The sequence below is a fragment of the Euleptes europaea genome, chromosome 1, assembly GCF_029931775.1.
Source record: "Euleptes europaea isolate rEulEur1 chromosome 1, rEulEur1.hap1, whole genome shotgun sequence".
NCBI lineage: Eukaryota > Metazoa > Chordata > Lepidosauria > Squamata > Sphaerodactylidae > Euleptes > Euleptes europaea.
In genome coordinates, this window is record NC_079312.1 from 91542824 (window position 1) to 91570094 (window position 27271).

The following is a 27271-nucleotide window of genomic DNA, read 5'->3' on the forward strand; positions in this document are numbered from 1 at the left end:
ACTCGGTCTCTAAAAGGTTCGCCATCACTGTTCTAGATGAATAATCTTCGCTTGAACTGTTCCACAATATGGCTTCAGACCTGCTTTGCCACTGAGACAAAATGAAATGAAACTACTTCACCACAAGGAAATAAAGCTTCACCATCACAGCTACTGTACAGTCACAAAGTTGTGCAGCAGATGTCAACTTAAATAGTGCTGAGACAATGACATCTGAAGATTAATTTATGATTGACTGCAGCTGTTGAACATGGTACATTCATCTTGCAAAAATGTTCACAGCATCCCTAGTTATCTTTGATATATATATCAACATTCCCCACCTTCAGCTTCCAGAACAAGAATTATCTTACAAACGTGAAAACTGGATTACTGGCCCCATCATCATTTCCCACTGGAAATATAATTTGTCCCACAGAAAACATAGAAACTGGCAGGAACTAATTTCATCCTCCTTTATTAACCGCACAATGGAAATGTAAGAGAGATGAATAATTTGCAGGAAAATGAATCCTGCATATTTATTTATTTTTCACAAGAAAGTGGATTTGATTGAAGCCAAGATACTTCCATGTATTATTCAGCAAATAGGCTATTTGACATGGTGTAAAACATTTTCTGCAGTAATTGATTCCCTGTGTGCTTTTTTTGTGGTATTTATCTCACTGGTCAAATGCTGTCTAGGGGGACAAACATTTTAACTGTCTAATATAATGGTGTATTTTGTTGGCTGATTTAAGTTGGCCGCATCTTCACTGTTGTAATTTAACTACTTGGGGATTTGCTTACAGCTGATCTAGCAATACCTGTTTTTATAAATAGAATATAAGTGTTCACTCCATCACATGGAACAAAGCTCTAACGATTCTCTCCATACACATTTAAAAAGTAGTTTCTAAATCCCAGATCTTTATGCATGGTTAAATGCTTTTTCTGATATAGAAATTTAGGGGTTTGTTAGAAGCAGAATTTGAGATGTTATGAAAATAAGCAACTGCCTTCTACTAAATCAGGCCATTCGTCCATCTAGCCCACACTGCCTCTGCTGGCTGGCAGCAGTTCTCCAAGGTCTCAGGCAGGAATCTCTCCTATCTCTGCTACCTGAAACCCTTTTAACTAGGTTGAATTGGAACTGATCAGCATGCAAGACATGTTCGCTGCACTGAGTAATAGCAGAGGTATGTTGCAGGACTTTTTTTCTTCCACCAAGATTTGGGCCAGGTGAATTATTAAGCCAAGAATGAGATCATAAATCTGGCCTTTTGCAGAGTTAGTTCTGCCTCTGTCTTGACATTTTTCTTCACCAATTCATACTCATCTTCTACTTTCTCCCAGGATGGTTTCTACTGCATTTCCAGTTCAAAAGAAGAATATTCAACCCTACCTTCTATAAATGCTTGTGCTTTTGTGGCAACTATTTTGGTACTTTCATTCCTGGCACTGCAATAGCAATGCAGAATGACTGAAACTTTCTGTTCACAAGAACACTTTGAAAAATGCTGATCAATTGGAAAACTTCAATTGAAGACCCCCCAGAGTGATTGAGAAATGGAACCAAACACTTGATGGAATAGGGGTTGGGGAATCTCCTCGAAGGTACTATATTTCTAATTTTTGAAAGAGTTGCTATTTTGCATGGAACATAGGGACATTCAGGTGTACAATTCATTGTCCCCAGAGGAAGCTGCACCCAGACTCCAGTTCCTTCAATATAAAAAAAGTGATCAAGAGCATAAAGTGGAAATGAAAGAAAACAGGGAGTTGCAAAGGAAGTCCATACTTACCCAACCAAATAACATCAATGTGAGGATGAGGGGCATTTAAGGAAAAAGCAAAAATCAGTACTAGGTTGTTCATCATTTTATATCATGAATCACAGTTTTAAGCATCAGATAAAACTAGCTGTATGATGAAGTAATGGTTCAATGGAAAATGCATTCCACACGTAACCCATGCTTATATGGAGTCAGAACGCCTTCCCGAAGTCAATAAAATGTCAGTAATGGAAATGTCAATTGGGGTTGTTCTGTTTGGCCGGATCGTGAGCAAATCAGATAGTAAGCTACCAGAATAATTGTGAGATCTTAAGGCCTCCAACCAGTCTTGAATGCTGGCAACAATTTTGTTCAGATTTGGACATTACGTAGCATTCAGGCTGATTTTTGATTAATTATTTTCCAACTGCATATTAATAGCACTTTTGCAGGGGAAAATAAAAAGGCAGCGAGGAGAGCTTAACCCTTCCCCTTCTTGCTGATAATCTGTCACAACTATATCCTCTCCATTGCTATCTAAGTTGACAATGAAAATAGATCAACTTAAATTCCATTACAAACCTAGTGAAGAAGTTGTGTCTATGGAATCAGGGGCATTTCAAATGTTCATTTTTCCTGGCAGTGGAATAGCAGCCTTTGGAGACCACTTTAAAATTGACCAGGTCAATTCCTTTAGCTGGGAAGCAGGAGGATGATTTTGGCAGTGGCTTCTTTGTATATGAGGGGTGGAGTGGATCAAGTTTCCAGATGGCCTTTATCTTAAATTCCATCTTTCTAAACTAGGCTATTGGTGTTTCATAGCTGTATAGGGAGTCTACATTGCTCAGGTTAAATAATATGGCACCACCCAGAAATTATTTCAGCCTGCCACACCAAAGTCCTTCTCACCCTCTACAGAGGACAGCAGCTATTTGTAAGTGTAGTTGAAAGCCAGTTGAGTAGTGTTTAGTTTATACATGGACCTACATATAAGCTATTACAACCCCAGAGTATCCCCAAGAAGAAAAATTTCTAACAATTTTTCAGAGAACTATTTCCAGTAGGGCTGCAAACCTCCAGATACTAGCTGGAGATCTCCTGCTATTACAACTGATCTCCAGCCAATAGAGATTAGTTCACCTGGAGAAAATGGCCACTTTGGCAATTGGACTCTATGGTTTTGAAGTCCCTCCTCCCCAAACTCCACATGCACTAAATGTCCCCACGTACAGCCACCTGACAGGTCAAATGCTTCCCCAGCACTGTTTTAGAGCAGGAAAATAAGGGGGGGGGAACCCCTTCTACCACCCCACACTGATGTCCCAACCAGAATTTGGCCCCAGAAGTATCTCTAAACTGTGTTCTCATGGAGAACTCCCAGCTATTGTATGGCTGCAAGTCCCAGTGGCAATCATGAGGCAGACATAACATATACTTTAGCCTTTAGAAGAATATACCTTGGCTTAGGATTGCGCTGTTACCATGTCCCAATGTCCTCACCCAGTTTGTAGAGTCCAGTCAACCCTCCTAGGTCCAGAATACCAGTGTCTAAGAATAAGCTGCCCTTCACCCTGTATTATGACATTGTTGCCAGACGAGGGCTGGTGCAGCTTATAAATTAAACTGATAGAAAGGATTCTATAGTTATCGTATGTCTAAGAAGATCTGTTAACTACCACTATATTCAAAGGTAAGTAGAACAAGGACTCAACCATGTACGGGAAATGCTTATTAAAAAGCAAATGCCATATTTCTGAAATTTATCCCCAAACAAGCTTGAACCACACAAATCAACTTGATATTTGAATAGATTTTTCCAGGTTAAAAAAAGAGCTGTTTGTGTCTAAGCCTAGAAACTGTCTCTCAAAGAAATATGTTACAACAGAAAGGTGTTTCAGAAAAGCAATTGCTCAGTTTTTATAATGGGCATTTCTCTTTTAGTGTAGAAATACTGCCCTTTTTATTTCCTGGAGAGGGACATATTGGGCCAAATAGATTGGCCAGGCATAGCAATTGATTGCTGGCTGCTCTCTGTGCAACTTTTCTGTGTACTTGGATGACTAGTGATTTTCTACCTGCTCTCCAATTTGCTATACTGCTCCCTCCAAGTCGCAACATCCCTTTTTACACTTGTGTTTGAATAAGGCTTTCTCATGTGATTGTATTTTAATGCTGCTGAGGCATAACAGGAGCCAATTTCATTTCACTAGTGAACCTAGCAGCCACAGGCCATTACATCTGCTTCATTGGAAGCCTGGAGATGCTTTGGGATGCTGGGTTATCTAGCAGACAGATGGTTCCATCTAATGCAGGACTGAGGGAGAGAAGATCTCTTTGACTCTGTTCCTACAATTGCTCAGGAAAAAAAAGCAATATTTCATTGAATGAAGTACTCTGTATGAGAAGTTCCTGGAGTTTTTTTGGTTTGTTTATTTGGTGTTTTTTTGCCATCTTCTGTGCATGTAGGAGTCACTGGGGCTGTGTGGGGGGGAGGTCATTGTGAATTTCCTGCATTGTGCAGTGGGTTGGACTAGATGACCCCGGTGGTCCCTTGCAACTCTATGATTCTATGATTCTAAGTTGATCCAGGCAGGGGAAAGTGTGTGCCTGTGTGATGGGGTGTGGGTGGGATGGACTGTATAAAACCGTATATAATTTATGTGGTTTAGGGAAGAGTGTAGAGCTGAGTAACACATGGATGTAACTTGCATGGTTTCGCATCGCTTTGTTCTGCTTGATGATGTCCTTGAAGATGGTACAGAAAGTACAGGTGAGGCAGGTCATCTGGATCAGGTCAACCAGTGCTCTGCACTGCTTACTATTGTCTACTAGATACAAATCATGGTGTTGGCTTTGATCCATAAAGCTCTAAATGGATTGGACTAAATGTAATTCCGTAGCTACCATATCCCTTATGCCATGCTGCAGTCAACCTGGGGCACTGTCTTAACAAATTCAGATTCCAGATTCAGACAGAAAGGATGCACACACTGGCATTCTCGGGCTTCTCTCCATGCCCTTGAAGATCTATTAGAGCCAAAATCCAAGTTTGCTCAAGAAGGGAGGGGGAGATGAATTTCTAATATCCAGCCTATAAAGAAATAATATAATGCAAGTATATAATAGATGTGCCATTGCAAACTAATGGGTTAAGCTATGGCAGAATATTGTAGGCACCGCCATAAGGAATAGTCCTTGATTAATGGGTAGAACTTTAGAAGGATTATCAAGAACACATCAACCTTTAATGGAAACTCATGCAATTCATATATACTCTATCAGAGATGTTCAGATTGTATTGTTTAGACAACTACTTAAATCAGAAATTTAATCATCATTTTAATCAGAATGCAACAAGATGAGCACATACCTCTTTGCTCAGTTCCTCACAACAATGTGCATGTATTCTATTCCCCCTCTTTCCCAGACTGATGTCCTTCTGTCAGTAAGATGTCACTGATTTCCTCCAGAGATCCTTTCTCAACAGAACTGTGCTAGAGGCAGAGCAGACAAACAATATGTTAAGGAAATGCTCCCAGAGCTATCCTGCCCATGCAGGACAGATGGAAGAATACTTCACAAGGGCCTTAGGGAAGAGTGCTCAGCTGCAGCCTTTCTTGAAAATGTAGAGGTGAGCTTCACATGATTCCCTATGTGCTTGCTGCCAGACGCCAGCAAAATGCACAAGGCACAGGGAGGTGGCCCATTTCTTCCACCTGGATGGAGGCACTACCCTCTGCTAAGATGTAGATGACTTCATTGTTAGGTGTACAGCTGATCTACTAACTGGCTCTCAAAGTGAATCGAGGATCCTGGCAGGTGAGCTTCTTTGCAAACAAAAATATGTTTGGGGGACTTTGATGAAGTTGGTCATACAATCTCAATGTGTCATTAAGGTACTTCACTTAAATGATCAATCTCAGTTGAATGTTCTACTGTTAATGTAGACTTAGAAGGGACCCATTGGTCTTAGACTCCATTTTCCACTTCTGAAAGTCATTCCCAACAGATGCTTTTGGTGTTTTCATAAACAAAAACATTAAGAAAAGAGATTAAACTACCACCTTAGGAACTGCATTTCTCGTACAATTGGAAGGATTTCCCAGCATGTAACATATTGCCCATACATCTAGAAGCTCAATGCTGAGCATGAACAATGTGCAAAATGATTTAGTTTTTTGTTCCTTGTCTTCATTTGGTGGCTTGATTCATTTCTCGGATTCATTTCAAGTATTAGCTTCATTTGGTGCCTGATTCAGGCAGTTGCTTCATTTCACTTTTGAGTCATATTTTAATTCTTACCCACTGATTTCAAAAAGCAAATTTCAATTCACTGTACCTTTTTATTTCTTGTCAGAATCAGATGAAAGCCCTCCAGGAGGGACCAGTGTCTGGTACACTTTATCCAAACATGTGGTTGAATTTGATAATTTAAAAGGGTTTCTGCAGGGCCTGCTGTATATTTGCATGACTCTCGCAGGGAACGTAGAGTTGAACCTAAGCAAGATTCCCTGCAAAATTTGAGAAAGACAGGTGGAGTGATTCCCAAGGAAATCACTATTTATTGTGTAATAATACTGTATATTGAGGTTTTAAGACCTGATTTAAAATTAAAGTAACCTAGACACAGAAACAGACAATTTTGAACAACTAAATGTGAAATGATTTATGGATCTATTGAACACACCAACAGCTCCTGCAAACATTTGTTCCAGGGGAGAACTCTCCAGGGCCTAGAAAATAGTTTAAGATCTATATATGTTTTCATACTTCAATACTTCCTTACCATGAATCACTGATTGGAAGAGGAAGCAAAGGAAGAACCAACTAGCAGCCTTCAAACAGCTACTATGAGCCTGATTGGCAACTCACTGCTTTCAATTATATTTTCCCTTGCTTGGTAACTGTTTGGAAACGACATTCCTTATAAGGAAGAAAAGTTTATAGGCAGTTGGACAGGCGATGTAGGCGATGTGTTTATTCATGTCGTAGTCACAGACCTTAACAATCCAGCTACACCCTAAAAAAATGAAAAACTCAATAACATCTACTGCTACACATCAAAATAAAATAACAAGTAGTTTCCCCTGCCATTAAAACCATTTACCGGCATGTTATAAACCATGTCATGCCATAATTAACCTATATCAGGTTTACTGAAAACTTTTCCTTAATTTAAGAGCTGTGATGAAAAAAGAGGCCACTCTCTGTGTGATAGATGAATTTACATCTGCCAATAAGAATCTTACTCGCGCTTCTTCTGAAACCAGCACCTGTGGTATCCACGGAGTTAGTTAAACAGGCAAAGAGAACCAAGTAAAGCAGCCAGCTATTTAGGGTACATCAAAGGGTTTGAGGTGGCTTTACTTCAATGAGAGGCAGAGGCTAATCGGGTGAACTGGATTTGTTTCCTCACTTCTACACATGAAGCCAGCTGGGTCACCTGGTCCAGTCACACTCTCTCAGCCTCACCTACCTCATGGGGTGTCTGTTGTGGGGAGGGGAAGGGAAGGTGATTGTCAGCCAGTTTGATTATTCCTTAAGTGGTAGAGAAAGTTGGCATATAAAAACAAACTCTTCTTCTTCTTCATTAACAGTGCATTCCTAAGGAGATAATTCACAGTGGGTAGCCGTGTTAGTCTGTCTGCAGTAGTAGAAAAGCGCAAGAGTCCAGTAGCACCTTAAAGACTAACAAAAATATTTTCTGGTAGGGTATGAGCTTTCGTCAGCCACAGCTCACATCTTCATATACCTACCAGAAAATATTTTTGTTAGTCTTTAAGGTGCTACTGGACTCTTGCCCTTCTTCCTAAGGAGAGTTATTCCAGTCTAAGTCCATTCATTTCAATGGGCTTAGACTGGAGTAACTCTCCCTAGGAATGCACTATAAGAGTTCAAAAATAAACACACACACTCCTCTGTAGGACCCATGTCATGGACCATTTGGTATTAAGAAAAATAGCCAGCTTCTAGAATGTAATGCAGCACAGAGAAATATACACCCGTGCGGTTTGGAATCCCATTACAATTGCTGCCAAGTGTGTCATTTGTCTCTGTTGCAGCCTCAGGCAGGAATTGGACTTGTTTCAGGATTGAGAAATGTAATTATAGCTATTGTTCACTCCTGAATATTTACTTTTCTATGAGAGGTAGTGATTGTATTCTAGAAATGCAGCTTGTTAGCATGGCATATGAAGGAAGATGTTTACTCCTTTATTTACTTGTTTTTAAAAACATTTATTTATTTAAGGTTATTTTGGAGATCCATTATGGTGCAGTGGTTAGTATTAGATTAGGACAGGGGAGATTCCAGTTAAAATGCTCACTTAGCAAGAAACATATTGGGTGACCTTGGTCCAGTCATTTTATCTCTCAGCCTAACCTAACTCACAGATTGTTCTGAAGATAAAATGGAGGGAAGGAAAACCTTGTACACCTGTCTGAGCTCCTTGGAGCCAGACAGGATACAAATGCACTAAATCAATCAGCTGTGCAGTCCCTTACAGAATCTTCTTGAACTCTGCTCAATGATGCCAAAAAGTGTTACTAGAATTGAACTGTAAATTATCTGTGTTCTGCCCACCATGAGTAACAAAGATGATTTACAATAACTTTAAATCAATAAAATTGCATAATATAATGCTGTTAAAATATGAAAAGAAAGGAATCCTTAAAACAGCAACCTAGTCACATCAGTAAGCACAGTAAACAGCAATTCATTAAAAAGGGGAACAAAATCATAATGTCATTCTAAGGTCTTCACAACATCTTTCATTTGTTCTGGAACACCTAAATATATGGTGTGAGCATCACCTCATGGAGAAAGGAGTTTCATGGCCTAGGAGCAGCTGCTGAAGAGGTGCATTTGTAAGCCTCTGCCAACCTAGGGCACTTTCACACAGCCCAAATAATGCACTTTCGATCTATTTTCAGAGCACCTTAATGATCATTTGCAAGTGGATTTTGCCAGTTCACACAGTAAAATCCACCTTCAACATGCATTCAAAGTGGATTGAAAGTGCATTATTTGGGCTGTGTGAAAGTGCCCCTAATTTCAGATAATGAATTCCTCCAGGATGACCCCATTCATTGATCTTCAGGCTTGATAGGGTTGATGTGGTGGAGGCAGTTCTTCAGGTACTTTGAACACAAGCCATTTAGGAGCAGGACCCTTTCTTTCATTCAACTGAGAAAAAAAATGTCTTAAGGCAACTGATATTTCAAAAGCATGTTGCAACGCAAAATAGAAAGCTGTTGCAAGGGGGAAAAATGTCCCACTAGTGCATACCAAAGATCTTGCTTACAGGGTTGCCAGCCCCCCAGTAAGGTGGGGGATTCCCCCACAATTCCCATTTCCCATTGCCACCGCAAGCAGCGATTAGAGAAATGTATAAAAATGGCTGTTGGGCCAACAGTGTAACATAACTTCTAGGAATAAATGGAAGTCACATAACACCTCTCTAGGATTTGCTGGTGATTCCTAGATAGGACGACATCACTTCTGGGGGAAACTTAAAAGTAATGTCAGTCCTGTCTAGTACTTGCCTGATACTCCATAGTTTTACCATAGAGTTGCAAAGCCAAAACAGAAGGGGGAAGAAAAACATCAACCCAGAAACACCAGTTAACCATGAAGGTTCAAACTCAACTTTCTTACCTTTACCATAGAGTTTCCAGCAATTACTGGAGAGATGTGACATCAATTCCAGGTTTTTCTCTGGAAATGAAATCATGCTGCCACCAGCAGCTACCCCACCCCCAGTCTCCCACTATTTTCCAGGTTGTGACTGGCAACCCTAATTGCACCTAAATAGGGTTTCTTGCTATTGTGACTTGAGTATGCTGCCCTTCTTACTCATGGTTAGAGGCCTATGGGTGCACTATACATAAGTGAGTGGTGAAACAATCATATGCAGGAGTAGGGCTGTCAATTCGGTTCGGCCCGAACTGAAAATCAGCCGAATTTCCCTTGATTCGGCGGTTTTTAGTTCGGGAGGAACCAAACTCAAAACTGGCGGGCAACCGGGGGGGCCGAATTCAGCGAGTTCGGGAGTTCGCGAATAAATTCGGCCAATTCGGGGCCGTCAGTAAGCAGCATAACCTTCAGTAAGCAGCATTCTCCTCCCCCGGCCAATCGGTGGCCAAGCTGGGTCTTCTTCTGGCCAATCAGTCAGGATTGAGTACTGGAGGAATCAGCTGATGTGCGGCCGGCCGGGGAAAGAGAGAGAGAGAGGGAAATCCTCATGTGTGTGTGAGGGGGTGCTTGTGCACATTCGCTCCTTTCCGTGGCTGCAGGGGGCGCATGTTTTGGAGTACAGACCCCAAACTTTCAGGGGATATTCAGACAAGTTTTCTTAAGAGACCACCCAAGTTTTGTAAACATTGGGTCAGAGGGTCCCGAGATATGGGCTCCCACCCTTTTTCTTTCCATGGCTGCAGAGGGCGCATTTTTGGGTGTGCCGACCCCAAACTTTCAGCGGAGCATCATACAAGGCTTCTTAAGATACCCCCCAAGTTTTGTAAACATTGGGTCAGGGGGTCCCGAGATATGGGCTCCACCCCTTTTTCCTCTCCCCCTTTTCCATTTTCGTGGCTGCAGGGGCGTTTTTGGGGGGTGCAGCCCCCAAACTTTTATCATAGCTTCAGACAATTCCTCTTAAGAGACCACCCAAGTTTTGTAAAGATGGGTTCAGTGGGGGCTGAAATATCGGCTCCCCCTCTTTTCTCTTTCCGTGGCTGCAGGGGGCACATTTTTGGGTGTGCCGACCCCAAACTTTCAGCGGAGCTTCAGACAAGGCTTTTTAAGAGACCACCCAAGTTTTGTAAACATTGGGTCAGGGCCCCCCGAGATATGGGCTTTCCCCTTTTCCCTATTGGGATGAATGGATCACCCTCGAGAGATGCATACATATGGATCTTATATTGGATACAAATGGAATCATATTGGATTACCCAGCCTCCCAGCCCCTCCTGCTGGAACAGAAGACAGCCACAGTAAGACCCCTTTGGGGGCTTTAATCTATAATTTTTCTTTTCTGTGTGTGTGTGGGGGGGGAGCAGAGTCTGTGTGTGGGGGGGGAGGGAGCAGTTTCTGTGGGTGGGGGGGGGAAGCCAAAGGGGGCTTTTGCCGGTTCTGCCTGGGGTGTGTGTTCCCCCTCCAGTCTCTCTCTCCCTGGTTTGAGGGGGGGCTTCATTTTTATTCTTCAGGTTTTTCCTCATTCATAAGATCAGTTAGGTTATTTTGATGCTTGCTCAAAACTGGTTATCAAATGGTGACTTAAAGAATGCATCTGCCTGGTCCCAAGTCCAATGCAAAAGGAGAAATTCCACCCCCTCCTGCTCATTATGCATAGCTAGCTGCCTCTGTCCCTTTCCATGGTATGCAAACTCCCAGGTGTCAGGTGTTGCTTTGCACTATTGCAAAGGTGTTGCATTGCGTGCTTGTGTTGCTTTGCAGTTGTATTGTTTTGCAAAATTCTTCACACCTGCCCCGCCCTTTGCATGTTTGCAAAGGCGTTGCTTTTCAGTTGTGTTGCTTTGCAAAGTTCTTAGCACCTGCCCCGCCCTTGCTCTCATCAGCTGTTTGTCGGGGCTGGAAGCTTTGTGCGTGGGCGGCAAGCTCTGCTGAGAGATGCACATTAAGGGTGGGGGGGACCCCTTTCAGGGCCCATATCTCAGCCCCCCCCCCCGACCCAATCTTTACAAAACTTGGGGAGTCTTTCAATATACGTCCTTTGAAGCTCTGCTGAAAGTTTGGGACCTCTAAGCCCAAAAATGCCCCCCCCCCAGAGCTGCGGAAATGCGCGATTGTGTTTTTAATGGCTTTATTCGGCCGATTTTTTTTTCCGAACTTTGAATTCCCGCCGAATTGAACGGATCCGAAGTGGGGGAGTTCGGACTTCGGCACGTACCGAACCCACAAGGGCCAAATTCGGCCAAATCCGAACTGTACCGAATTTTTTTTTTTGACAGCCCTATGCAGGAGATCTGTATGCAAACAGAACATACTAGGAGCTCTAGACTATGGGGTACAGAGTCATTTTACCAGATGTTCACTCAAATTGAATGGAATCCTTGCTGTTTTTATGCATATATTTATCACTATGCATATTACTGCATATTCTTCTGTTTCTTGCAAATGTCTCAAAAAGTCATGAGACTTTCAGAGCAATCTTAAGGAGGGTGGTAGAGGCAAACCTTGGGACAGCACAACCTGGCCACCTCCTGATCAGTTTGCTGTGCGGTGGTGAGCAAGACAATAAGAAAATCCCCCAAGCCCTGTGAAACTGCGCTTTGCATTTTCACGGGGCTACGCCACCATTTGTGCTGGTGTAACTCAACACCGACAAAAGGGGGCGTTCCCAGCGCGAAAGGGCTCAGGGAGCTGACCAAAGTCAGCCCCGCCCCCAGGAATGCCCCCCTTGATGCTGGTGCAAGCCAGAGTTGGACATATGCTTCTGCCAAGACTGCAGCGGCGCCCATGTGTGGCGCTGCTGCACGGCTCCACAGCATTGGCATAAGTGGCCATTTAGCCAGTGTAAAAGCTAGCCTGATCTCGTCAGATCACAGAAGCTAAGCATGGTCAACCCTGGTTAGTATTTGAATGGGAGACCACCAAGGAATACCAGGGTTGCTGTGCAGAGGAAGGCACTGGCAAACCACCTCTGTTAGTCTCTTGCCATGAAAACCCCCAAAAAGGTCGCCATAAGTTGGCTGCGACTTGACAGCACTTTACACACACACACAAGTGGCACTTATGCATCTAAACCCATCCCCCCCCCACACACACACAGGATTGCACTGTTTACTTGCTATTTCTCCCTGGTATTCCTTTTTTTTTTTTAACCTGGGAAGTTTTTGCTCTAAACAGATATAGTAAAGATGCAGATAACTGCATTTTGACTTTAAAAAGTCTTCTGCAATATTCAGGAATATAATTAAAGGTTGAATTATGGAAAGCAAGAAAATAATGGATTTCTTTATCTGTTACTGGTGTTCAACCTGAGATTAGTGATCTATTTCCTACACTAGGCAAAGACATTCTCCTGGGCATTTGGTAATTAGGTAGTTTTGTTACCATTTCTGCTGTTTTAAATGGCTTTCTAAAACATAAACTGCTCTTTTAAATTGTTTTTACTGTTAATTGATGCCAATGTAATTTTGTTGTTTAATTACAATTTTGAGTTTTATGAATTTTTGTAAGCCAGACAGAGTTTAGGGTAAGGGCAAGGTAAAAATAAATTACACAAATAATAAATACCATATAGTGCAATTTTAATAAGGCCTGGGAACTGCCTTTGCCTGCCTTCCTCTTACAAAAGAGGAAGATGCTAGCTGGTAGAAATGGGCATGATGGTAGACTGGGCTGCCATCCAAACCAAGTGCTGTGAGCAAGTATGCTTATGTATGCTTGTTCTGCCCTGAAAGTGGCACTTGCCATTTGGATCAGCCTACCCATCCATCCTGGACACCTCAGGGCAGAACAGCAATTTCTGGGCCCTTTCAAATTGGCTTTGGAAAGGGTTCTTTTTCACATGCTTCACACTGTCATTTGTGTGTGTCTGTGTGATAAAATAGACCTAGTCTAATTTCAGCCCTAGACCGGTAGGCTGAAATTGTATGGGTTTCAATTAGGTTAGGAACATTTGGTCAGCACCTTGAGAAAACTGATGATGGTTGAATGCCAGTGTTAACAAAAATGATCAGTGCTTTCCCAGTGCTGTTGATCTCTTGCAGACTTGGGTGCTTTCCAACCATATGGCAACCTGTAGTCAAAATAAATAAGTGATGGGAAATTTCCAGTACCCAGTAAACTGAATCAGGCATATTTCATCCTAGGGTGTTCAGTAAATATTTAGAAGTACTTGGAATGATGTTTGCTTTTGGAAAACTGGTGATGGGATCAAGGATTTAATTTTATACAAACATTCACTGATTACTTTCTACTTATTTGGTGTTTTCATGAGTTTACTAGTGTTGATATGAAATGTTGCAAAAATTTCAAAATGGGATGAATTTTCAACTTGGGTGTGCAAAAACCTGAGTGCACATGTGTTGTCATATACTGATTTCCTGTGCCTTCCCCCTCCCCCACATCCCTTGCTGCCCTGTTCCCTTCCAGTCTACTATTGTTCACATCTTTTATACATATCATATTTCATATAGAGTGACATATAGATGTCAGGGGTCTCCCTTGTCTCTTAGGGTTCTGCTCAGATGAATGCAAAGCTGTGACAGTGGAGGATACTGGGAGAGGCAAACTTGCAGATTTATAGGCCCCACAAAACAAAGGACTTTATAGGTGATAACAGCACCTTGGCCCTGACCTGGATAGCCCAGGCTACCCAATCTTGCCAGATTTCAGAAGTTAAGCTGGGTCAGCCCTGGTCAGTATTTGGATGAGAGGTCTAGAAATACCAGGGTAGCTACGTAGAGGTAGGCAATGGCAAACCACTTCTAAACATGTTGTGCCTTGAAAAAACCCCACTGGGTTGCCATAGGTCAGTAGCAACTTGATAGCAAAACAATATCAACAACAAAACAGCACCTTGAACTGAACTGGGAAACTTAACAGATACTCCATGGAGTAGCTGCAAAACATAAAGTTGCCAGGTCCCTCTTCACTACGGGTGGGAGGTTCTTGGGGGCAGAGCCTGAGGAGGGTGGAGTTTGGGGAAAGGCGGGACTTCAATGCCATAGAGTCCAACTGCCAAAGCGTGCATTTTCTCCAGGTGAACTGATCTCTATCGGCTAGATAGAGCAGATGTCATAGCAGAAGGTCTCCAGCTAGTACCTGGATGTTGGCAACCCTAGCAAAACCAGAATATTATGCTCACTCTGCATTGGTCCTGATAGTAATTGAGCTGCACCAGCTTCAATGGTAAGTAAACTTCAGGGAATAAAATAGGACTACTTGCTCTCTGAATTTCCTTACAGGACAATAACATGTAGTGTGTATTACAATAATGTGGCTTCAAGTTTATTGTGGCATGGATTGCTGCCACTAGTTAACCCAATGTATCACCAGAAAAAAGCAAACACACCTGAATGTGAAGTACTGCTATGTCTTTGCCGCAATATCACAGAAGAAAGCAGCTGTCAAGAAGAAAGGTGTCAATTTTCATGACCTGTTCCCCATGACAGACTTTCATTGCATTTGCACATTTCATTCTTAAACAGGTATTCTTTCGTTAATTACCCAAGATACCTTGATTGTTCTCATTGAATTTCTTATAAAAATATTAAGTAGGGATGTGACTTCGGTTCCTTCTGAATCAAGAAACAGCGTGTGGCTCGAACAGCTGTAACACCACTACAGGGTTCATTTAGAACATAATCAGCGGGTAATTACAAGGTACTCAACTCAATTGCAATGAATGGCAAGTGCCAGTCGCTTTTTCAAAACAGCAAAATTAGACATTTTTATCTGCTCATGCCAAAGAGGGTCAAAAGGGAGCAGGGAATAATGTGGGGGAAAAGAGACTTATTATGCTTGAGTTTTGTAAATTGTAACTTTCACAAGAAAACAGTATTATGAGTAGGTTGAATTTTTAAGGTTCCACATTGGCAGAAATATTTACCAGAGTGGAATTTATAATGTCAAAAGGTATGGTTTTTCCAAAGCTTTATTTCTGGAATGCGTGCACAAACAAAAAGTTAAAATAATTCCTTTCCAAACTAACCCCACCTTGGCAGGCACAAAGACAAAATATAAAATTTGGGGAGGATTTAGGAATTTTATTGTAGTCCAAGCCAACTAGGCTTCTCTCTACTTTCTCTTTATATCTTGGTAAATTTTTCTTCTTCTGGTTCTGTTCATGTCTCTTTCTTTCTCTGCCATCTTTTTGTCCTCTCCCTTGATTAGGCTTACCAGGCTGTCAAAACGGGGTGGTGGCGATATTTGTTGCCATGTGATGACATCACGTCTAGCACAACCTAGAACAGCGGTGGCGAACCTATGGCACACGTGCCAGAGGGGGCACGCAGAGCCCTCTCTGTGGGCACGCGCCGTCGCCCCAGCACATCTAGAGAGTTGCAAATCCAAGGCAAAACCTCCCTTGCGTTTTGGCTATTTGGTCCCTCCCCTCGCCGGCTGGCCACGCTAAGACCCCGCGGGATCCGCCCTGTCTCCCGACTTCCTTTCCCCCCTGCTTCCCAGAGCCTCCTGATGGGCCTCCGAGCTGCCGAGCGGCTCCAGAGCAGCAGCAGCAGGCAGTGGCGGGGCGGGCATGGAGCAGCGAAGCTGGGGGCTGCTGCTGCTGCTGGCCACCCTGGCCGGTGCACAGTACGAGAATTACAGCTTCTGCGGCTTCCCGGCAGCCGAGCTGCTGCCGCTGCAGCTGGCTTACACCTATGCGCTGGAGCAGTACGAGTGCGAGGGCTGTAAGGAAAGCATCCGCGCCCTGGAGGCCAGCCTGTGCCTCCATCGCCTGCTGTGCGACAGCGAGGCACACTGCCACCAGGAGTGCCGGGAGAGCCCTGGCTCGGGGAGCTGGCCTTTGGAGAGCCGGGGCCCTGCACTGCGCCAGACGAGGGGCTTGCTGAGATGGAGCTCTTTGGGCATGTCCTGTGGCGTGCCTCCTGCCTGCGGTGCTGCAAGCGCAGCCTGTCTGTCTTCCAGCTCCACTACCTGCTGGCCAAGACCCTGCGCGACTTCCAGTGAGGCACCCCTTACCTGTACCTGCACTACGCACTCTTTCCAAACCCCACCCTCCTCAGGCTCCATCCCCAAAATCTCCAGGTAATTCCCAACCCGGAGCTGGCAACCCTACCACCAAGTGATATGTTGCATCAGTATAGCAATGGCTTCCTCCAATAAATGGAGTGCAACAGACAGATATGTGAAGAAAGGGGGCAGAGGGAAGCTTGGAGACTCAGATATTCATTATTATTTTAAGTTTTTAAGCATTACAAGTTCTCCAAGCAGCATGAGGGCCTCTTTTGCAGTCCCACCCTCCAGGGATCATGTGTGCATAACAGTCATGTAGCAAAAGCTAGCTGCCTTTTGGTGGGCTGTTGAATGTATGCGAAACAACCATCCTTGTAGAAGCAAATCTCCCCCTTGCTTATTTGCACGTGCCTTGCTTATCCATGCTACAGTAACCTACACGTTTGATTGTTATAAACTCCTCATAGAGCTGCCCTTGAAAATGTTTTGAAAACTTCAACTGGTGCAGAATGCAGCAGCCCATTTAATATCTGGCCTGGCCATAGGGAATGCATTTAGCCTACTTTGCTTTCTCTTCACTGGTTACACATTTGTTTCCAGATCCAGTTCAAAGTGCTGCTAAGGTTGCCAACCTCCAGCTGGTGGCTGGAGGTCTCCCAAAATTACAACTGGTCTCCAGGTTACAGAGATCAGCTCCCCTGGAGAAAATGGTTGCTTTAGAAGGTGAATTCTATGGCATTATAATCCACTGAGGCCCCTCTTATTGTGCTATCTGATAGGACTGGATTTTCCTTGATGGTTTGGGAATGGTGTTTTATAGTCCACAAGCACTGGACATTCTGTGTAATTGCTTTATGGGGTTAGCCTACCAGGTGACAAGTCTGTCTTTGGCACGGTTTCACAACTAATGGCTAGGTCTTGAGTTTTTATGAGCAGCCTACACTCCCAGTCATGGAGCTCGATGCATGCTTTTACCAGATCTTTTCTCCCAAGGTGTTTTTTCTGCCCAGCCCGCCCTTAATTATAAAGCAGCTTCATGTGTTCAACTCTGCAAGGTTTTTATGCTCACAGTGAATCGGATCCAACCCCATACCTTTCCTTCCACCCACATGGCTTTGTCATTTAAAATGTCCTCATGCAGTAAAGGCTGTGTCATGCAGGAGCAGCTGCCACCATGCTGGAAGTAAATGGAAAAAAGGGTGCTTTCTCTACCCGAAAAACGATTGTAGTAGAATTTCAAAGGATCTGTTGTGTATTATAGAACAGTACCTCCCCATTTCATTGCATTTTTAAATTTTTAAAATTTTATCCATTTTTGTATTCAAGATATGAAGAGAAATGCGATTTGACTCATTGTTGGATGTAGACACATATGTGTAAACGGTCAGTGAGAAGAAGCAAGGAAATGCTGGTATTCCAGAAAGCACCATCCAACAGGGCAATGGTTGGCAGAATCACTGCACACATTCCTCTTTGGTGGCGAGGTCGATGCTTCCCTGTCACTTCCAATTTTTTTGCAGATTCACTCTCTCCCCTACTTCCCCCTGCCCTTTCTCATGCTTTATAGAATAGAAACAGGCACAGGATGGAATTCAGGGGAATAATGACCCTCCCACATTGTAGCCAAATGTGGTTAATTTTCCAATTTTCCAATTCATGTTTGTTAAAATAACTTTATTGAAGAATGAGGCATGTTTAGTTTGGACTATGACATGTTACTTTTTGCATGTGCACCCTTACTGTATGCTAGCTGTAGCTCCATAGAACTACTAAAGTGCAGTTTACTAGTATATTCTAGTATATATATTCTAGTTTACTAGTATATTCTAAAGCTACTTTCAGTGCTATTTTAAGCAGAGTTATACCTTTCTCATTCTCCTCATAGAGGAGAGTGTTACGGATACCGTGGACTGCCCAAAAAACCAAATTGGTGGGTTATAGATCAAATCAAGCCTGAACTGACCCTAGAAGCTAAAATGACTAAACTGAGGCTGTCGTATTTTGGTCACATTATTAGAAGGCAAGAGTCCCTAGAAAAGACGGTCATGCTAGGAAAAGTTGAAGGCAGCAGAAAAAGAGAAAGACCCAATAAGAGATGGATTGACTCAATAAAGGAAGCCACAGTCCTCAGTTTGCAAGATCTGAACAAGGCTGTTAAGGATAGGACGTTTTGGAGGACATAGGGTTGCCATGAGTCGGACGTTACTTGATAGCACTTAACACACACATACCCTTCTCAACCCATTGAAGTCAATGGGCTTAGGAGGGTGTTACTCTACTTAGGAAGGCATTGTTTGTATGTATTCTAGCTGACTGTTCAAAGAATTCTAAGAAGATATTGAAGCCAGAAGACCCCTTTATTCAAGTTATCTAAGAAAATTTTAACACTTGAGGATGTGAACTTGTAAAGAAAACTTAGCATTTGTAAGCCACCATGAGCAGGGAAGAGGTGGCATAAAAATATCCCAGATAAGTAAATAAGGGCACATAGTTTACAGATGGCAACACATTATTTAGAGGCTAGATTTTTTTCCCCTTCAGTATATTTATTATGGAAAGGCTATAATTTGGAAAAATAAATTAAAAAAATTAGCCAAACATTTTAGGACTGTTGAATCACTCTTTTCCTGTAGCATCAAGCACTTCTTATCTTCTAATAAACACGCCAGTGGGAAATATGCAAAAAAAAAAAAAAAGTCAACAGAAGTTGATTAACTAGAAAAAAGCCTTTTAATCCCCAAACCCTGAATGACCGTATTTCTATCAAATTTCATCTCTAAACTGAACTTGTTTGGCATACACAATTTTGTGTGCTTTCTGTCCTGCAGCTTAAACGGCAGCCATTTCATTCCTCAGTTTATAAGAACCCACTGAAACCACGGAAGTTCTAGTCAATCCATGAATGCATTAAATTCTTTGCCAGCCTTTATTCTTCTAACTATATGCAAATCCTATTAAGTAAGTGTATCAAGCATAAGGAAGTTATATAACTCTGTTGCAAAATTCAGCTGTCCAAGCGTTCACTGGAATGGACTGCTAGAAGTTATAATGCCAATTTTTCAGCGTCTTCACTGACTTGTACTTTGTTCGCAGGCCCAATTCAAAGTGCTGACTTTAACCTTCAGAGTCTTGAGCAGTATAGATCTAGAATACATTAACGATTGCCTTTTCCTTTTGTTTATATCATCAAAGTACAACCCATTTTCAGTAATACCATCAATCTAAAAGATAGCCCATGCAGAGAGAGACAGAGAATAAAAACTGAAAATAAAAAGTATAATTTTCTGTATTAAGCCTTATGCTACAACAAGATCACCTTTTCCTATCTGAACCTGTCTGCGTATTCAGATCTTCTTAATGCATGCCTCCCACCATCTGAGTTGCTGTGGGGACAACCCTGGGCCTTCTTAGAGCTGTGTCAGAGTTGCTGACTCCATCACTCTTCCCTTTCATGGTTCACCTTCAGGAGACAGGATGCATTTATTTCCATTTGGAGGGCATTTTATCAATTTTTCTATGTTTTTATCTGAAACTGTGATTTGTATCTGAACATGAGGAGCATTCAAAATCTTGGCTTTCAAAAGGCAGGATATAAATATCTCGTAAATAAACAAACAAGTCTCCTACCTCTGGAAGAAGGAAAGACTGAACAGACTGACTGGAATCAATAGCCTCTGAAAGTGTGCCAGTTGTCGACTCTTTCAGAGACTTGGGAAGACTTCCATAGACATGGGAAAAGTACAAAGTAAAGCAGCTCATCACTTCATCAACAGACAGGTTTAGCTGTCTTAGGTTTTGGTTGATTGCTTAATTATGTGAGCCAGTGAATTTAATTAACTCATCAAAGCTAATTTGAAAAGATCTCTTGAGGCCGAGAGAGCTTATATTGTGACTACCATTTGTATTTGCTAGTTTGGGACCATTTATCGGGGTTTTGTCATTGCAGTCACATTAGGTGCAATCTTATTTGAATGCCATTGTGTTTACTCAGTCTCTGCTATGAGGCTATTCGCTACAATGTGCAGAAGTGATTTGTAAGGGATGAGGCTGCTGAAGGGGGAACCTAAGAACAGGCCCCTGAACTTGCCTCAGGGGCAAGTTCTAGAGGATCTCCCATTGCAGATTCTTCAGGGGCAAGTTCTGGAGCAGATGGGTCGGGGGCATTTGCCCTGGAGGGGTCTTCCAGAGTTTCCTGCTCTCCCCCAGACCATGTCTCTGGCTCCTCTGGAATCCAGAGCTGGATCATGACACACTCAGAGGATTGATAGAACACAACTTGCAGAGCTCAGAAGCCTGGCTTGTGCACCTCACATTCTCTCTGGTACCAACTGCCTCCATCACCATGGACATCTCAAGAGAAGGGGCCAACAGCTAGAGGAGGGGCAGCCTGAGCAGCAGACCCTTGCCCAATGTCTTCCTAGGCAGGCAACAGAATTAATCCAAGGCACAGACAGACCAGAGCAGCAAGAGGCACACCAGCTATCCAAACAATCTCACCCTGAAATGGAGTCAAGTTATATCTAGGCCTGCTTTTTATCATCTTTGTCCATGCTCATTATGATTGGGCAGAGAGTCCTAGTAACTCCATTTGCCTAGGAAAGCTACTTCACTCCCTCTCCATCCTGTTGAATGGGAAAAAAATGTAAAATGGGAGAAAACAGGCCTGGTATGCTTAACATTCCAGCTCCAGATATTCTTAAATATTCCTGAATACTTCTGGAAATATTCAGGACCAAGATACTGGTATTGTTGAGAATCTTGAATTTATTCTGGCTATGGGAATAAACTCAGAAAATACAGATGAGGTATTCTTTGGGTATATATATTTGGCCCAGAAATATCTGAACACACATCTTTACCTTTGTCTGAATGTATTTATCATAGTTCGGGGCAACTAACAAGCATGGATTTGGTTTGCTTTCCATTGTCCTCCCATTCCTTGCCCATTTCATTTCAAATCACCAGAGTATTATGCAATGAAATAGTAGCTCACAGGATCAAGTTCTTAGTTGTCAGGTACACTTTTAATAGGTTCGGTCCCTCTATCTTTAATAGTCTCAAGGTAGCTGTTAATCCATTTTTTTCACCCCTCAAAATGGTGCTGGTTTTCAGGGTCTCTGTGGACATCAGGTTCTACATACGTTTTCTTTATCCTTTGTCTCCAACGATGAATGTTTTTAATGCAGCATGAAGGCAATCTATAATTTCACATAGAGAAGATGACTTTGTCAGAATTTCAGGCTTAATTCGCATGAAATGATAAAATGATAAAAATAGCTGTTGGGTTGTACCATTCCTAGCTGCAGGGAGCACAAGGTTAAATACTTCTGCACATCCTGTCGTTCAACCTGGCCTTTTCCTGCTGTGCTAGTTTTCTAATGATTTTTAAAATATATTTTCCCTTGATTTGCATTTGGTCATGCAGTTCTTTCACCTGAAGTCTTAAGTGCTAAAGGCCAGGAACAGAAAAACTAAACTTGTTCGCTTAAATATCATTTATTTATTTATTCAGTTTTTTTTTCAAAATTGATTTTCATTTATTTATTTAGTTACTTATTCTATACTGCTTTCCTACCCAAATAGGCATCAAAATGTCCTGCCCAAGGCATCAAAATCTTAAAACAATAGAACATTTCAACATTAAAACATCAATTAAAACAGCATTTAAAATATGTCTATATGAAATATTTAAACAATTCAATAAAATATATAAACCACAAAACAACACAACAAAGAAGGAGGGCCCATAATAGTTAGTGGAGGAATGCCAAACATTTTTTTTTTTAAAAGTCTTCACCTGCTGGCAGAAGACAACAATAAAGGGAGACCAAAAACAAAATCTCCCTGGGGAGGAAGTTCCAAAGCTTTGGCACCATGAATGAGAAAGCCTTTTCTCAGGTTGCCACACATCTAGCTTCAGAACTCCTGCATTTTTAGGGTTGCCAGGTCCCCCTTCACTACTGGCGGGAGGTTTGGGGGACGGAGCCTGAGGAGGGTGGGGTTTGGGGAGGGGAGGGATTTCAATGCCATAGAGTCCAATTGCCAGAGCGGCCATTTTCTTCAAGTGAACTGATTTCTATCGGCTGGAGATCAGTTGTAATAGCAGGAGATCTCCAGCTATTACCTGGAGGTTGGCAACCCTATGCATTTTTAATAGCTCTATATCTAGCAGTTCAATATGTGAAGTTTTACATCATATGAACTGGAGATGGAATAATGGGGAAACTTTCGTATAGGAAAAATCTGTTTGTCAAACTGCTGTTAAAGTCCCAGTAGCCCTGCCAGCAGAAACAAAAAAAGGGTTAGCAGAAAGTTCATTCCTATGTTGCCCCTCTCATTCCTGGTCTTTTTAATTGTGTAAATATCAATATGTTTTGACACAGGCCTTCAAATGTTAGATGTGAAACCAAGTCACGTCCCGATACTATGCTCAAACAATATTTGTTTCTCTCTGTTCCATTAGAATGATTACAGGAAGTTATCTATGCAATGCAAGGACTTTGTGGTGGGTGTGCTGGATCTCTGCAGGGACACCGAAGAGGTGGAGGCAATTCTGAATGGAGATGTGAACATTCAAGCATGGCCCGAGCAGCACCGCCCAAGTTTGAGCAGAATCAAGTTGGCCATTAAATATGAGGTCAAAAAGGTAAGGGCATGTCTTGGTCTGTTTTGCCCTATTTTTTCTTTAATGGATGTAAATTGATACCCACAGAAATCAGCCAGTCTTTTTGAAAGCTCTCAGGTCTGCTTTGCTTTGTGTGGTGTGCTTGGCCAGAGCAGGGCCAGAGCTCAGCAGCAGAGCACTAGCTTCGACTGTGACAGCCTTGGGATTCGATTCGTCTCCAGCTGAAAAAGTATCTTAGGTGGCAGAACTGAAAAAAACTGTTCCTTCAAACCCTCGAGCTTTTGCTAGTCACAGTCAGATAGTAGCAGGCCAGAGAGTATAAGGCAGCTTCTTGTGTTCTTCAAGCGATTTTTCTATGGACTGCAATTCAGAGCTTAGAAAGTAAAATTGAAATGGCATCAGCAGTGAATGACATGAAGCTGCCTTATACTGAATCAGGCCCTTGGCCCATCAAGTCAGTATTGTATACTCAAACTGGTAGCGGCTCTCCATGGTCTCAAACACATCACCTACCTGCCTAGTCCCTTCAACTGGAGATTCCGGGGATTGAACCTGGGACCTTCTGGATGCCAAGCAGATGCTCTACCACTGAGCTACAGCCCCTCCCCTAACAAGTTGTCGTAGCAGGGAAGCAGATTGTAGGAGTGCCTCTGAATGCTGCATTATGGACCTGGAAAGGCCAGATCAGAATCAGGTGTTCATAGCATGCCGAGTCTCTTTTTATGGAATCACCGTTATTGTCTTCTTCAGTCCTAACTACACATTATGTTTTCCCATGGTTTGAGCCTGGGCTCCCCACTCTGACTTTCACTCTAACATCAGCTGAGTCAGATCACGACTGTGGCACATGGGCAGAAAATGTCTCAGGGTACTATTTACTTAACGCTGGGTTGCCCTTGATCGACAGGGATGCCAATCTCCACGTACTAGCTGGAGATCTCCTGCTATTACAACTGATCTCCAGCCGATAGAGATCAGTTCACCTGGAGAAAATGGCCACTGGCAGTTGGACTCTATGGCACTGAAGTCCCTCTCCTCCCTAAACCCTGCCCTCCTCTTCCCAAACCCTGCCCTCCTCAGGCTCCGCCCCAAAAATCTCCATGTATTTCCCAACCTGGAGCTGGCAACCCTACTGATGGAGTGGACATAGGTTTCCCCAGTAGGGAAGCATTTATTCACTAAGGGCAAAAACACATGGTTGCTTTATCCTCCTTTAATCTCTGATTCAGCCAGGATCGAACGCATGCGTTTCGCCTAATGTGCGTTCGATCCTGGCTAAAACAGGGATTAAAGGAGGATAAAGCGACCATGCATTTTCGCCTTAAGGCTGGCTGGCTTATGTCAGAAATGGCCAACTGATGATCCATTGCTAGGTCACACACCTGAAACACTTCTGGTCCCTTGGTGGTCCTACCAGATTTTAACTAAGGTACTTAAAAAAGTTACCTAAAACAAGAAAACTGTTAGACTGTAAGGAATTAGAAATATTCTATAACTGCGCATTTCTCCTGGGCTTGGCATGTAACATTTAAATGATACGTAAATCTTCATATTTGCATATAATGCTATGCACAAGTGCCTTCGTTCCTTAAATAGAATCCTTTCTTGCTGGATGTCAGCAGTTTTGCTATAGAGCTTAGCTAGTTGTAACAAGATCCATTTAAGCAACAAAATACCTTTCTGGTCCTTGGAAAATGGAGTGGTCACTAAGCATGCAGCAGTTGCCCATCTCTGCCGTTAGCCAAGACTTTGCAAATAATTATTTGTCTGACAGTGAAGGTTTCTAATGTCAGCCAAGAGAAAAAGAGAGAGGGAAAACTGCAAATAAAAGTGTCTCAGAAAAGGAAAATAATAGACCATTAAGGCAAGGGAAATCGCTTTGCTTTAGTAGCTCATGTTAAGCTGTTCTGTATTGTGGGCATGTGTTATGCAAATGAATCGTGTGTTTTTTTCTGGGTTCAGATTAATGATTTGTACAATGTACTGTGATGGAAATTGGGCTACTGTAAGTGGGCTGTAGGAGCATTCCAAATTTTGTAGCTAACATCTGTTCTGTCCTTTCCCTCCAACTCCCACCACCTGCTTAGTTCTGCCTCTCAACAGCTGTGGTCAGAGACGGTCTCTTCCTGTTATCAAAGCAGTTAGTTCAAACTGTAGTGCCGCATGACCCTCCATCTTAATTCTCTGAGATCCTGACATTATCTACTCTTTCTGTTGCTGGATGGAGGGGCTATTACTTTTCAGTACAGGGAGGGAGAATGGAACGTGGAAACTGGGGGCTCCCACTTTGACGTGCTAACGTCAAAGTGTAAGATTTGCAAAATTAGCAAATGCTCAGATTTCTGCTGGAAATTTCAGCTTCACTAATGCTTCGAAGTTTCCCTGTACGGAGACTCCTTGGTATGTATTGAAACAATTCTCAGCTTTGCTCATGAAACCTAGGTGGGTGTGTTTTTTCCTGGAAGCAATTGCTTCAGTGAGAATATGGGAAATTTTCCCCATGTTTGACTTGGAATATCTGAAAGGAGGGAGTGGGTAGTAGAATTTTGCATTTGTGCATTTTGGGGGTTGTTCTGTGCTTTTTGAAGGTCTGCCAAGCAAAGTACCGTGTCTGGTTCCCCTCACCAAATATTTCAGTCTGACACTTTTAATGGTCCGATCACACACATTGTAAATCCTACCCAGTAAAAGAATGCAGTGAGAGACGGAGAGTGGGCAGTGGGTTGAGAAAGGGGGGGTCTAGACATTCAGTGTTTCTTCTTAGCCTTCGAAATAATAAAGCAAAAATAGTGCTGTCTGATAAGAGCAGGTAAGACAGAAATCCTTAAAAGTTGTTTTGATCCACCCCTTATCAAAACATGTATATGGATAACAAAATACTAGCAGAAAACATTTCTTGACTTTTGATTCCTTTGAGAAACCAACTGAACACTCCAAGATTTAGCTTGGTTTAGGGGTTTTAACTATATGGATATTAGGGGCACCCTGTGTAATTTATATTAGAACCACTTTATAGTCCCACACTGCGTTTCTAACTCTCAAACTGTGTAGGGTTGCCAAGTCTGGCTTGGGAAAATCCTGGAGATTTTGGAGCAGTGCTTGGGGAGGGAGGAGCTTGGATCTGATGTAACATTCTGTGATGTCACAAGCAGGTCAAAGGTTGGCTCCCCAACTCTTATCCTTCCTGTGAGGCCCTTTGCTCCCACTAAAATTCAAATTTTTAATTTAAATTTCCTTCCTCATTCCCTTGACTTTTCCGCTGATGTTACATCACTCATAGGTTTTGGTATTGCATGGCTGGTTGCTCTGCCTAATGAGCAGTGGAGATAGGGTTGCCAACCTCCAGGTACTAGCTGGAGATCTCCCGCTATTACAACAGAGATCAGTTCACCTGGAGAAAATGGCCACTTTGGCAATTCGAGCCTGTGGCATTGAAGTCCTTCCCCTCTCGAACCCTGTCCTCCTCAGGCTCCACCCCCAAAATCTCCAGGTATTTCCCAACCTGGAGCTGGCAACCCTAAGTGGAGATGACAGCTGGCTTTAGACAGCAAAGTTCACAACTCTGAGACAGTCTCTTAACAATGGTGACTGAGAGAAGCAAACAAAGCTGGATTAAATCATTCAGATAAGTAACTTGCACAACAGTACATCAGCCCAAATTAGGGTTGCCAACTGCCAGGTAGTAGCAGGAGATCTCCCGCTAATTCAACTGATTTCCAGCCGATAGAGATCAGATCACCTGGAGAAAAATGGCTGCTTGGCAATTGAACTCTATGGCATTGAAGTCCCTCCCCTCCCTAAACCCTGCCCTCCTCAGGCTCTGCCCCAAAAATAACCCACCGGTGGCGAAGAAGGACCTGGCAAACCTAGCCCAAATGGGTCCTCACTGTGCATAATTACCTGGCACTTTCGTATTGTGCTTCTCCTGGTAGAAAACTTCAAAATTCTCTGCATTACTCAAGAGGATAATCATTGATGGCTTTAAATAAAACAATGATATTGAGGCCCTCTTGCCACCAAAATATTGGTAGGCTGCTTACCAAAAGAAGGCAACTATTTGCATTGCAGAGAGTAGGGCTATATTTGAACAGGCATTCTTCAGGAAAATTTTGATAATGTGGTAAGGATCGTTAATAGGACAGAGAAGTGTGGGATCAGTAGGTAGTTCATACGCTCTTTAATTAGGTTTTGGAAGCATGTTTTGTTGTTTTGTGCTCTCTCACT

General features: G+C 42.7%; 1 protein-coding gene across 1 annotated transcript in view; it reads left to right on the forward strand.

Annotated features, from left to right (window-relative positions):
• Window positions 1-27271, forward strand: part of TRPC7 (transient receptor potential cation channel subfamily C member 7) — a 131626-nt gene that overhangs the window by 17387 nt on the left and 86968 nt on the right. The window contains exon 2 of the mRNA XM_056858011.1: window positions 22886-23068. Coding sequence (XP_056713989.1) covers window positions 22886-23068 — 183 coding nt within the window. The remainder of the gene's footprint in view (window positions 1-22885; window positions 23069-27271) is intronic.